The 13168-nt window shown below is 52.4% G+C and overlaps 1 protein-coding gene across 30 annotated transcripts in view; it reads left to right on the top strand.

The window, feature by feature from the left end:
- Pou2f2 (POU class 2 homeobox 2) overlaps nucleotides 1-13168 on the top strand; it is an 87408-nt gene that overhangs the window by 45416 nt on the left and 28824 nt on the right. For 9 of the 30 annotated variants that reach the window (XM_017588686.3, XM_017588685.3, XM_039113188.2 and 6 more), the window contains exons 1-4: nucleotides 16-106; nucleotides 11046-11111; nucleotides 11201-11235; nucleotides 11372-11428. In XM_017588686.3, the coding sequence (XP_017444175.1) occupies nucleotides 79-106; nucleotides 11046-11111; nucleotides 11201-11235; nucleotides 11372-11428 (186 nt within the window). In that variant the 5' untranslated portion in view covers nucleotides 16-78. 30 annotated transcript variants of the gene reach the window in all.

Here is a 13168-nt window from a genome sequence, read left to right as displayed (position 1 = left end):
CTTCCGGCAGGGAGGGCTGGCCCCCAGAGAGGGCGGGGAGATGACAAAGTTGTTCCCCAGCCCTGGCTGGCGGGCAGCATGGTTCATTCCAGCATGGGGGCTCCAGGTAAGAGGCTGATACCTTCTCATGGGTGGGGAGGACAGATAGCACATCGGGGGCCGTTCTCCTGGCCACCTCTGCAGACCCTTTCTGCACCTCCTCTTCAGCTGTCCTCCTTGTTTGGGCGGCCCCGTGCTTTAGGAATATCTTTTTCTTCCTTCACCTAGCCTCCTCCTCCTCCTCAGCTCCTCTTCCAGACTGTTTTGGCATTAGGCACGGGGAGCTTCCAATCCGTCTCTCCACTGAGGGGACAGGAGAAGGGAGGAGGAGGTCATGTGTTGGTGGCTGGACTTTACCATGGGGAACTGGCAGGCTGGACAGCTTGGGCGATCCTCTAGACACAGGGCTGCAACAGGGTTGGAAGGCCAAGCAGTCGTGTTTGGGTGGTACAAGTGTGCATAAGTGTGCGTGTGGGTGTGGTGTCTTGAGTTCCCTGCTTATCATACCGCTCCTGGGTGTGCAAGGGGGCTGTTGTGTGTGGCATTCCTGTGTGCCCGGAGCATCGATTTCTTCGTGATTCACTTCATTTATTCTGCAGAATGGCACTAATCTTATATGTCCCTCGGCCTCTTTATCCTGCCCTGACTTTCTACGTGGCGCATGCATTATGCCTTTGAGTTAGTACATGCTTGCCTGGGTGAGCTGGATGCTATGCAGGCACAGTATCAGGTGGTTTGCACTTGGGGACTCATTTCGTAGAAGGTATGCATCTCTGCCCAGACTTAGCATGCCTCAGCAGTGTGCTGGGAATTGTAAGGTGATACCGGTGCGGCTCAGCCCAACGCTGGGATATGGCAAGGATCAGTACTTCATGACTGCTTTTCTTGTGGCTCTCAAGCTTTGACCAAGTGTGTGTCGAGCTCCCGGGTGACTGACGGTGTGAGTATGGCTTAGCGTGCATCCCTCCGACGTGAGTCAGTGCGGGGGGCATCGCCAAGCCCCTCAGCAACCACTGGTTAGTGGACCGTTCTATGCTGATATTGGTGTTGAAAATATATGAGGGCTAGGCAGCTTCAAGCCTGCTTTTCTGGAGCCGAGAGTTCAGTGGAAAGGGTAATCCTGTGATGGTCAGAGGTGGGGTGGGGGTGGAGCAGGGATGATGGAGTCCACAAGTTATCCAGTTCTGCTGTCATGGTAACGGAGAGGGCTTCCTGGAGGAGTTGTCTGAGCTGGGATGTAAAGAATGATGGGACTAACAGGTATTCACTCACCAAGGTGACTGCGCGGATGCACACATGTATGTATGTATGTACACATGTATGTATGCATATATGTATGTGTGTGCACATGTATGTACACATGTATGTGAATGTATGCGTGTACACATGTATGTATGCATATATGTATGTGTACACATGTATGCACGTGTGTATACACATGTATGTGTGTGTGTGTATGTCCAGTGTACATATGTGGTCCACACCGTCTGCACGCGTTCTGCGGCTTCACTCCCGACTCATCTCAAGTGAGAACTTGCAGGCACTGGACGAGACATTAGTCCCTTTACTGGGGATTTCTCCAGGGTGAAAAATAAAAAGTCCTACCCAGGAGGACTGTTATGGGTTTTCACCGTGTAGCTTTGGCAAGAATCAATACATCGTCAGGATGTGATTAATACATCGTGTGGCCTTGGGCAGATCACTCACCGCCTGGTCTCAGGCAATCCACCCATAGGGTCTGTGTGGTTCTCACAATGAACTGACTCTGGACATGAGTGTATGCATATCAGATTGCCTGTGCCTTTGAACAGGCGAGCGTGTGTGTGTGTCTGTGAGCCACTCTGGATATGAGTAAGTGTATGCGTGTGTGCACGTATCTGGATGGGTTTTTTCATACACCAGCCTATAGCATCATCTGAGTGTGTTTCCCTGTTGGTTTTGTGTGCGAGTGTGTGTGCAAGGACATGCAAATGTGAGTGTGGGCAAGTCTGTGTGGAGGTCAGAGGTCAACCTCAGGATGTCAGGCCTTGCCTTCTGCCTTGACACAGGCTGGTTGGGTTGGTCTGCTCCATCTCTTGCCATCTCTCTTGTCTGTACTGGGGTTACAGGCGCACATCCCTGCAGCCACGTTTGATAATGGGGATCTAGGGACTTGAACTCAGACTCTGGTGTTTGGCCATTTCCCCAGCCCCTCCATCTATGAGCTTAAGGAAGCACTGCTTAGGGGATAGGGTGGACGTTTGAATGTCAGGTGGAAAAATCAGGGTGTTATAGACAGGACCAAACCTTGCAACCTAGGACGTATGTATGGCGTCCAGGGCAGTGGCAGGTGGAAGCTTGCCTTGGATGGCACTGACCCTAGCCTACCCTTCATGCATTCATTCATTCCTAGACTGTGAAGGATGATGCCCTGGGCGTACACTTACACCTCTTTGGGATCTGCACACACCAATGGGGGTAGTTTGGTGCTGCTGGCTGTAGCTGCTGTGTGCCGCCGCTCTTGCTGTGTCTCCATCCCCTCTCCATCCGTCCGTCCTGACAGCACAGCACTGTTGGTCCCTCAGGTCACCTGGGACAGCTATAGGGTTGGGAGGTATGAGGTGGCACTCCTCAAGAGACAAGGGGCTGGGCCAACTGGGTCCACAGAGGTTCCCGGTAGCACCCAACCCTGCCCGTGGGGGCTCCCAGGCTGTAAGCTCAATGACGGCTGTGGAGGCAGAGGACCCAGGGGACAGGCCAAGTGGGGCCAGGAGGGTGAGGGGCAGTCCTCCGGCTCTCTATATTTAGCCCCGTTTTCGGTAAGTACTAACGAGAAGCTAGACTAAGCCTGCTAAAAACTGGCTGGGGGAAATGCAGAGGAGAAGTGAAAGTCAGGGAGGGAGGGCCGGGGAGGGTAGAAGGGACTGAGGGTCCCCGGCCTGGCCCATTTGGGGCAAGTGAGGGTGAACTCAGAGTTTGGGCAGGCTGGGTTGGATCTGGTCTGAGTGCGGTGGGATTTAAGGGTCACGGCAGCTCTGAGAGAAGCTGGTACTTTTCCTTGCAAAAAGTCACCCATGACCCTGGGGTGACAGGGAGGGGCCACCATAAATAGCTACCCAACCTTTCCATATGATAGAGGCTTCAGGAGGTACCAGGGGTTTAGAGCACCTTAAAATTGCCCGGAGGGACTTCTAAAAGTCTGAGTGCCCAGGGAAGGGAATGTGGTTCAGTGGTCAAGCCCTTGCTGAGCTTGCACAAAGCCCCAAGCTATGACTTGAGCTGTCTCTGCCCTGAACTAAAGCTGGGGCAGAGCCTTCAATGGCTGATGCCCTTCAGCCTTGACAGGGCATCATTTGGCTTACCGTGAAGATGGAGCTCTAACCATGTGTTACTTCCTGCTTGTTTACTAGTGCTCAGCAGGCTAACACAAGAGGACTATCAAATTTGAGGCCAGCCTGGTCTACATAGTGAGTTCCAGGACAGACATGGCTACCTAGAAAAATCCTGTCTCAACACCTCCTCCCATCCTCCCCCACCAAAAACAAGACAAGCAAACATACAACAACACACAGTGCAAAAAAGACAGACAGGACTAGCAGCCCAGGCCATAATCCTAGCTACCCGGGAGGTGAGACCAAGAGGATCACAGGTTCAAGGCCAACCTGGACAAATTATCAAAACCCTATCTGGAAAGGAAAAGTGAAAGCCAGGGCTGGGAGTGTAGCTTGACAGGGTTCTTGCCTAGCATGGGTTTGAACCCCAACACCACATAAAACACAGCATTGGTGCATGCAGCCGATCCCAGTACTCAAAGGAGAGGCAGGGGACCCCAAGAGTCCAGGGTCACCCCTTGAACCTAGTGTGTTGTGAGGTCAGCCTTTGCTGCATGAGATCCTGTCCCCAAAAGGGGGAGAGTGGTAAATTGCTTGTCCCGAGTGGTTGGAGACTCCAGCTGATCAATGGTCAGTGAAGGAACCCTATTTACCCTCCATGGGATTACCTGCACCCTTTCCTTGTCAGGTGTGGGGTGCTGCTGGGTCATGGGGTGAAACTTCAGAAAGAGTAAAGCAAGCAGAATGGTGGCCTTTTCCTTCAGATTACTTTCTGTCCTTAGCTATCGTTCCCTCAAAAGGCAGAGTCAGGATCGCTTCCTGAGCAGACAGGGTTTGAGGGGGACTGCAGTGCGGAAGCCGCGGTAGGAGAGAGACATTAACTGCCTGATGGTAGCTGACTTTCACCACAGGGAGGGCTTGCAGAAGAGCAGACACTGAGCTCCTCAAAGAGAAGCTGGAGTTGCTGGGGGAGGAAGGAAAGGTTTGCATAGGGAGGAGCAGAGGGAAAGACCTGGAGGGAGTTCATGGCCTGGGGTTACCATCAGCTATGACAACCTCAAGATCAAACCAGACTTGCTTTCAAGGAGTTTCTAGGATGATGTGAGAGACCTGTGGGGCCCAGAAGGCCACAGCCTCTGGATGGTGATGGGAGATGAAGGGGCAGAGGGACCTGGGGCACAGATAATAGGAAGACTCCTGTCTCTGAGCCAGGCCATCAGGATGCTGTCCTAGAGGCCAGCCTGTGCTGGATCCTGCAGCATGAATGGGTAGAACGGGTGCTCAGAGTGAGTGACAAGGTTCCAGGCAGAGGTACCAGTATGAGATCATCAGGGCCTCAGGGGAGAGCTGTGGGGAGGCAGCAAGGGACAGAGATCAGGAAGAAATAGTCTATAGGGGAAAGACCCCAGCAGATAGCTAAGACCTACTCTGAGCTGGTAACGAGGCAGAGGCAGGGCAGGTCCTCACCTGTGAAAGAGGGACCTAAACAAAACACCTCAGTCCCAGGACTCAAGGAGGTACAGCCAGAGGGCAGGAACCACGGGAGGTTTGGGCTGATATAAGTGTCACCGAGCAGGTGGCTGGTGTGTTCTGTAATTCTGGAGACTAGTGAGTGATTCAAGATGGAGTTTTGGCAGGGCCGGGCCCATTCAAGGCCTGTGTCTGTCAGTGACTCTATTCTCCTTATGGCTCTGCATGGTCGTGTGTGTGTGTGTGTGTGTGTGTGTGTGTGTGTGTGTGTGCGTGCGTGTGTGTGTGTGTGTGTGTGTGTCTGTCTGTCTCTCCATGTGTGTCTGTGCATCTGTCTCTCTGTGTGTCTGTCTGTCTCTCTGTGTGTTTCTGTGTGTGTGTGTGTGTGTGTGTTTGTGTGTGTGTGTCTGTCTGTCTGTCTCTCCATGTGTGTCTGTGTGTCTCTGTGTCTGTGCATCTGTCTCTGTGTGTGTCTGTCTGTCTCTCTGTGTGTTTCTGTGTGTGTGTCTGTGTGTGTGTCTGTGTGTCTGTGTGTCTGTGTCTTCCCAATCTCCCCTCCTTCTCTGCCATCCCCTCTCCTTCCTCTTCAACTCTCAGCAATCCTCCTGCCTTAGCTTTTCTTGGCATCAGCATTGCAGGCGAAATTCTTTCTCTTATAATGGCTTTGCTTTATCTTATGTATTTCATCAGTGACCCCTACTTTTCAAATCAGGGGTGGCACATACCTGTAATCCCAGTCTAGGGGAAGATCAGGCAGGAGGATCATGACTTTGAAGCCATTTGGGGCTACTGTCTTTTTATAAAAATTTTTAATCCAGTTGGAGATGTAGCTCAGTGGGTAGAGAGAGCACTTGCCTAGCATGTGTGAAGCCCTGGGTTGAATCCTCAGCCCCTCCTAACTTGTGTTGCTGCAAGGAATCCTGGCACTCGGGCAATGGTAGAAGCAGGAGGAATCAGAAGTTAAAAAGCACCCTGGGCTACAGAGCTAGGCTGAGCTACATGGCATCCTGACCCAAAAAGGCAAGCAAACAACCCCTCATCCCCAAAAGAATAAAACAGAAAAAGAAATAAATAAGACCAGCAAGCTGCCTCACAGCCAAGCCCAAAGACTTGAGTTCAATCCCTGGGACTCACATGTCGGACGGAGAGAACCCAACAGGTTGCCCTCTGACCTCCACTCACCACACATGTGAATAATTAAATATTATGAAATGGAAAACAGTTTTGAAAAAGATTCTGTCTCCAAATACAGTTACCTTCAGAGTAGACCAGACATGTGGCTTTTGGTGTGTGTGGGGGTGGGGTGGGGGGCAAACTTACCTCACAGCAGAAGGCAGGGGCATGCGTGTGGAACTTCTGGGGTGGCAAGGTCAGAGGCTGCCCCATCTGTGGGCGACAGAGGCGCTTGGCAGGTGGGAGTCACAGAACGTGCCAGCTGTGGCCCCGTCAGGTGGATTTCCCCAAGCACAGAGAGGTGTTCTCCGTGTTGAAGAACAGTGAGCAGGGGCTGGACACATGCATGGTGCCAAGGGTGGTGGCCAGGCTAGGGGACATGGGTGTGTTCTGAAGTGACGGAGCGAGGTGGAAGGTTGCTGAGTCGGGCATACGCACTGGCGATTGGGAGCGCTGTGTTTCAGGGATGCTACCAGGGTGGGATTCTGGGGCTGGGAGGGTGAGGAACTGCCTGGGTGGCTGAGATATGACTAGCATTGGTCCGTGCCTGGCCCCTGCTTCTTTCTGCGTCTCTCACTGGCAGCCGAGCACTGGACCTGAGCTGGAGAACTCGTTCCTGAGGGGTGACGCCGAAGTTTACCTCTGACCTCCATACACATAGGCACTTATGTATATATGCAAGTCATCCATGCACTGCCACGCCACACACACACATGCACACATGCACAGGCACACACATGTACACACATGCACACGCACACACATGCACACGCACACACATGCACACGCACACACATGCACAAACACGCACACACATGTACACACATGCGCACACACCACACACACAATACACACACACATACCACACACACATGTACACACATGCACACGCACGCACACACATACCATATACACACACACCACACACGCACACTCACACATGTACACATATGCACACGCACGCACACACACACATATACCGTACACACACACACGCACACACACACTATGCATGTCTGGGAAGGTCCTGAGCATCTACATCTGTCTCCAGTCCTCCCGACCCTCCTCAGTCCTCCCCACCTTCCCCTTCCCTCCTCAGCCCTCCCCTGCCTTCCCCTGCCCTCCCGAGTCTATGCTGCTATGGAAACATGTAGTGGCTTGTTTTTCCACTTCTATTTATGTGTCTGTGTGTGTCTGTGTGTCTGTGCACGTGTGCGTGCACATATGCCATCCATGCATGTGGAGAGGTCAAAGGATAACTTGTGGTACTCAGTTCTCTTCTCCCACCATGTGGGTTCTTGGTTTCTTGAGACAGGTTCTCTCACTGAGCCCTGGGGCTTATGGATTAGGCTGGTCTAACTGGCTAGAACTAGGGTTTTTTGGTTTTTTTTTTTCTCTCTCTCTCTCCCTCCATGAGGTGCTAGAATTAAAACCGCACACCTGGCTTTCCGCATGGGTGCTGATGCCTGCATAGGGAGCATTTTACTGACATAGTCTCCCCAGTCTTGTTTGTTTGTTTGTTTATTTTTGGAAGTGATATTGATTACATCAAGGGCCGTGCACACAAAAGGCAAGTACCATATATACCATTGAGAGATAAGCCCAGGATAGTCCCACAGAGATAATAGCCCAGGCTATCCTTTCTGGGTTTAATTGAGATATAGTGTACAAACCAAGTATTGTGTGGTTCACCCTTGCACTCCCAGCACTCCAGAGGCTGAGGCAGGAAGATTGCTATGAGCTTGAGGCCAGCCTGGGCTAGAGTGAGAAGCTGCTTCAAAAAACAAGCAAACAAACAAACAAAAGAGGGACTAGGGATGTTGCCCGGTTGGCCGGCAGAGAGCTTGCCTAACATACAGAGTCTTTGGCTCCATTCTCAGCACCATATAAACTAGGTGTGGTGGTGCACACCGCAGCTCCATTGCTCCAGGGGTGGAAGGACAGAAGTTCACGGTCATCTTCAGCTACATAGAGACCCTCAAGGCCAATCTGGGCAACATGGGACCTGTGTCAAAAAAACAAAAAACAAAACAAAACAAAACAAAACAAAACAAAACAAAAAACAAAAACAGAAACAGAAACGGGCGGTAGCAGCTTTACTCCGGAGACAGAGGCAGACAGATCTCTCTGAGCTCGAGGCCGGCCTGGTTTACAGTGAGTTCCAGAATAGCCGGGTCTTGAAAACAAAGCAAGACAAACCAACAGAAGAACACTTGGATTTCAAGCATACAGCTGGGTGAGTTCCGATGGACGGAGACGCTGCCTACTCCCTCCAGTCTTTCCTGGTCAGTGCTCTTCAGAAGCGCTCCATCGTGACTTTGGTTGCCTGAGTCTGGGGCCCGAGCTCCTAGAGGGTCCTAAGGCGTTTATTTGTTCTGTCTTTTTGTGAGTTTTATTGTCGTTGTTTATTACTGGAGCACGTGATGTGTGTGGTGTTCCTGGAAGCCAGAGGACAATTTTCAGGAGTTCGCTTTCCCCTGGCTTGCGAGGTGGGTCCAGCCATCACTCCAGCTCCAGTTCGTTTGTTTTGAGACAGGGTCTCTTTAGCCCAGGCTGGTCTCAAAGCTACAGTGTATCTGAAGGTGACTTTCAGCTCCTGACCCTCATCCGGAACCTCTCAGACCCTGGGTTGGCAGCAGTTCTCACCGTGGCCGGACTACTTTTCTGGGTGTTAAAGGTTCAGTGTCGGGTTCCCAGCGCGTGTTTACACCGTGTTTGTCCGCTTTCCCTCTGCCTGTGAGACTCAGCACTGTGGCCGAGGCAGGACTTGGTTCATTTTTCAGTGACGTGGTGCGGTTTGTTGTATGGGCAGGCCCCAGTTTGGTTATCTGGTTCACATATGGGCTTTTGAATGTTTTCTGGAGCCACGGTACAAAATCTGAACATTTGGGCCTGGGTCTTTGGTGGGAAATTATTCTTTTTCCTGTGTATATGTGTGTGGGAGGTGTGGGGTGTGTGTATGGTGTGTGTATATGTGTGGTTGGTGTGTGTATTTGGGGTGTGGTGTGTGTGCGTGGTGTGTGTTTGATGTGTATTTGTGTGTAGTGTGTGTTTGTGTGTGTGTAGTGTGTGTTTGATGTGTATGTGTGTATGTGTAGTGTGTGTGTATGTGTGGGGTGTGGGGTGTGGGGTATGTATATGGTATGTGTATGTGTGGTTGGTGTGTGTATTTGGGGTGTGGTGTGTGTGCGTGGTGTGTGTTTGATGTGTATTTGTGTGTAGTGTATGTGTTTGATGTATATGTGTGTGTAGTGTGTGTGTATGTTCTGTGTGTGTGTGTATGTTGTGTGTGGTATGTGTGTTTGATGTGTATGTGTGTAAGTGTAGTGTGTGTGTGTGTCTGTGTCTGTGTCTGTCTGTCTGTCTGTCTGTCTTGCTGGGAATAGAACCCAGGGCCCTGTGCTAGGCTTGTCCTCTCCCACTGAGACACATGCTCAGAGTCCTCTGCTCATCAGCCACCCAGAAGTGGAGGCGCCAGGTCACAGGGGGTGGCCACCTCCTCAGCTGTCCCTGCAGTGCCTGTGTTGCTCACCCCCAAGTCATGCACAACGCCCAGCTTGGCTCTTGCCCTTCTCGTTATGTACGTAGGGGACAATACGTGCACGTCTGCAGGCTTGGATCCTCTGGAGCTGGGGTTACAGACAGTGGGGAGCTACCAGAAATGGGTGCTGGGAAGTGAACCCTGTCTTCTGCAAGAGCAGTACTTGGTCTTCGCCTCTGAGCCATCCCCTGCCCCCTCAACCTAGCTTTGGATTAGGAGTTTAAAACAAGAGAGGCTGGTGTTTCACCTCAAGTAATCCTCAACTGTGAAATTCCTAGGCGCTTACAGTTTCTCCTTGTGCAGAGCTCTCTCTCTGAGTGTTAGCCTTCTGGGACCATCTGAGGTGCAGAACATGGTCAACTGGACGCCTTCTTTGAAAGGCAGGATTCTGTGATGTTGTTGGGGCTTTTGGGTAATCCAGGAGGGGCGTTGTGGGTAAGGTCTGAGACCACTGACAGTCAAAATCACACAGAAGACTTGGAGTATGGGTTAAAGCTCAGGTCAGTCAGAAGCCCAGATCTTGCTCCGGCCCAGGCCCAGGCTGGGTAGGAGATGGCGATGAGAACAGGCTCTGAAATGTCAAAGATGGGGACTGTTAGCCCCAAGGAATTCAGATTAGAAGCAGGGGCCCTAGATTTGGGTGCACCAAGGTTCGGTCAGAACACCCATCGCTGCCGACATAGCGTTTGGTTTGGGGTGATAGCCCTGGAGCCTCAGCTTCCTCGATGTGAGACAGAGAATCTTACACCAATGGCTCCCGGGTACTGTTGGGTGCTGTGCTGGGTGGTGGCAGACTTTGATGTCAGGTGTCAGCACGCTCCCTGCCTGCCCCCTGTCTTGGAGTCTGGAAGCTACAGGACTCAGGTTGATTTGAAAGCACAGACCGGATTCCAGGCTTTGGAAGACATTGCTTTGAAGAGCAGGGTCAGGGTAGAGGTGGGTGGTGTAGGGGGTCGAAGAAAGGTAGGGCGCGGCTGCCAGGCTTGTGACATCATGCAGGATGGAAGGCCAGTGGGAGTTACGTGGGGACAGGGAAAGTGGTGGGTCAGGGACGACTGAATCACACACTCTGAGATCTGACAGCTCCTCACTTTGGGGCTACTGCAACCCCATCACAGCTAGCCTGCCCTGCTCAGAGTGGAAAACATGTATCACTGAAACCCACGAGGCACAGGCCACAGTCCCGGCTACCTACCTGGGAAGGAGGTCAGAGGTTGTACGGGCTCCTTTATGGAACCCCACTGGCCCCTCCCAGCCGGCTGATGCCTTCGTGTGACCATATCCCACCTCCCACCCCGCCCCATGGGTGCCTCACGGTAGGTGACAGCTCCTGTGCCACCTTTTGGAGGTGTCCCCTTTGGTGAACTCTCTGGAGGAGATGCTTCAAAGCGCCAGGGGTAGGTGTGGGGCTGGGAAAGCTCCGTGGGGGTGGGGCTGCCAGAAGAAGGGGCCTCGGAGCCCTCCTGGCTGCCTCTCCCTCCCCTCCATTTTCATTCCTTCTCTGGTTGCAGAAATAAGAATGTCTAAGCCCCTGGAGGCCGAGAAGCAAAGTCTGGACTCCCCGTCAGAGCACACAGGTAAATGTGGGTGGGCAGAGGCAGGGAACTGGGCAGATTGGGGTGGGAACAGAATGTAGGAATGCATCACACCCTTTCTCTCTTTGCAGACACTGAAAGAAATGGACCCGACATTAACCATCAGGTCAGGCTCGCTCAGACGCCCAGGAGGGCGGGCAGGGAAGGACGGAGCAGTGGTTAGGGGGCGAGGGGGGGGGCAAGTGTCTGGAACTTTTCCGGACCCCATTCCCACCACCCTTGCCCCAACTCTCTCTTCACAGAACCCCCAGAACAAAGCGTCCCCATTCTCTGTGTCCCCAACTGGCCCCAGCACCAAGGTAAGCACCGGTGGGATCATCAGGTGAAGTGGGTGGTACTCTGGAGGAAGGGCGTCTTTAGTGTGTTTGCTGTGGACCGAGGTCCTGCAAGGGTACCGGGTGGCAAGGTTCCTCCTGCCCTTTCTCACCCTTGGGTTCCCGCCCCAGGCTTGTGACTCACCCAGTCTCCTTCCCCTTCCCTAGGGGGGTGGGGGTGGCCAGGGAAATCCCCCCCAGAGCCCCAGGGCGATAACAACAGGAAGCCAAGGCCCCGCCCCCATCCCGACTTCCCTGGCCAAAGGGGGCCTGAAGCACCCCTGTACCCCAACACAGAGAGACAGACACACAGACAGATACACAGACAGCAGGGAGCAGGATAAGAGACGTTGACAGACCCAGTGAGGACAGCCACGGGGATGAAGGAGAGGATGATGAAGGGACTCTGTGCTTAGGCACTGTGGGACTTAGAGCTTCTGAGGCCTGTGTCCATTCAGCCTGATGGCAGTAAGGGACTCAGACAAGTTCAGACGCTTAAAAGGAGAAGCAAGAATGGGGGCGTGGACAGAGCCCTGACCAGAGGCTACTGAGGGATGAGGTGAGACACAGCAGTGCTCTTCACCCAACCCCTGCAGCTCTGCTGTGTGACCATGGGAAAGTCACTTCCCCTCTCTGGGCTTCTCAGTTTCCTCTTCTCTAACACTGGGCCAGGACAGAGTGTGTGGGGAGGGAGGGTGGTCAGGACAGCCTCTGAGGCCCTCTCCATATCTGCTATGTCTCCAGTGCTGGGGGGACAAAATGCTTTGTGAGCAGGTGTCTTTTATACAGGGGCACACTTCAGAAGGGCCCCTGCGCTTGACCTTCTGACCTCAGGCTTGGCCTTTGCCTCAGCCCCAGCAGTGTGTGCCTGTCCATCTTGGCTTCCAGCAGCAGCCTTCTCTGCAAAGCCAGTGAGAGGTAGTGAGGGTCCTCCCTCCCCTTCCCAGGCCTGGCTACCCCCCACATTGCACCCTGCTTCTCTGGTCCTGGCCTTTGCCTTGCAAGTTTCCCCACCTCCTCTGACAGGAGCTTCCCCAGATGCAGCAGTATACGTGCTGCCGCCCAACACATCTGTGCACCGCTGGGGTGTATTATTTACATAATAATTTTGTTAAGTGACTCAATTTTTAAAAACATTTTTATTATGGAAAATGTGATACAAAAAAAAAAATAGAAGCGTGTTACAAAAACAGCAGCCGGCAGGAACCCATCAATCAGTTCCAACAATTACCAAATCTCGACCAGCTTCGGGTTTTTTTCAACAGCTTGAATAAACGGGTTTTTAAATGGAAATTTCATGAATGGAAAACCAGAATCGTTTACCGTGGAAATAAATACGATTATTAAACTCTACCCAGAGTCCCTCATGTACTGAAGGGTCTAACCTCTCCTCCACTGGTGGAAAGGGAAGAGAGCTGGCGTTGGTTAATTGTTTAAAATGTCATCACAGTTGAGTGTGACAGGGTGGGCCTCTGATCCCAGCTCTCCAGAGGCCGAGGTGAGGGGCCAATCCTAGGCTGCAATAGTAAGTTCCAGGCTAGCCTGGGCAACTTAGCAAGACTCTGTTTCCAAACGAAACAGTAAGCCAGAAATGTGACTTCATTGCCTTGAACAGCATTCGTGATGACTCTGGATTTGATCCCCAGTGCTCTATAAACCATGCACAGGGACACATCTCTCCAGGAGGGGGAGGCAGGAAGGTCAGAAGTTGAAGGTCATCCTTGA

This window comes from Rattus norvegicus, chromosome 1, assembly GCF_036323735.1.
Source record: "Rattus norvegicus strain BN/NHsdMcwi chromosome 1, GRCr8, whole genome shotgun sequence".
Lineage (NCBI taxonomy): Eukaryota > Metazoa > Chordata > Mammalia > Rodentia > Muridae > Rattus > Rattus norvegicus.
The sequence above is the reverse complement of the archived record's forward strand: the minus strand, read 5'-3'. Positions and strand labels throughout refer to the sequence as shown.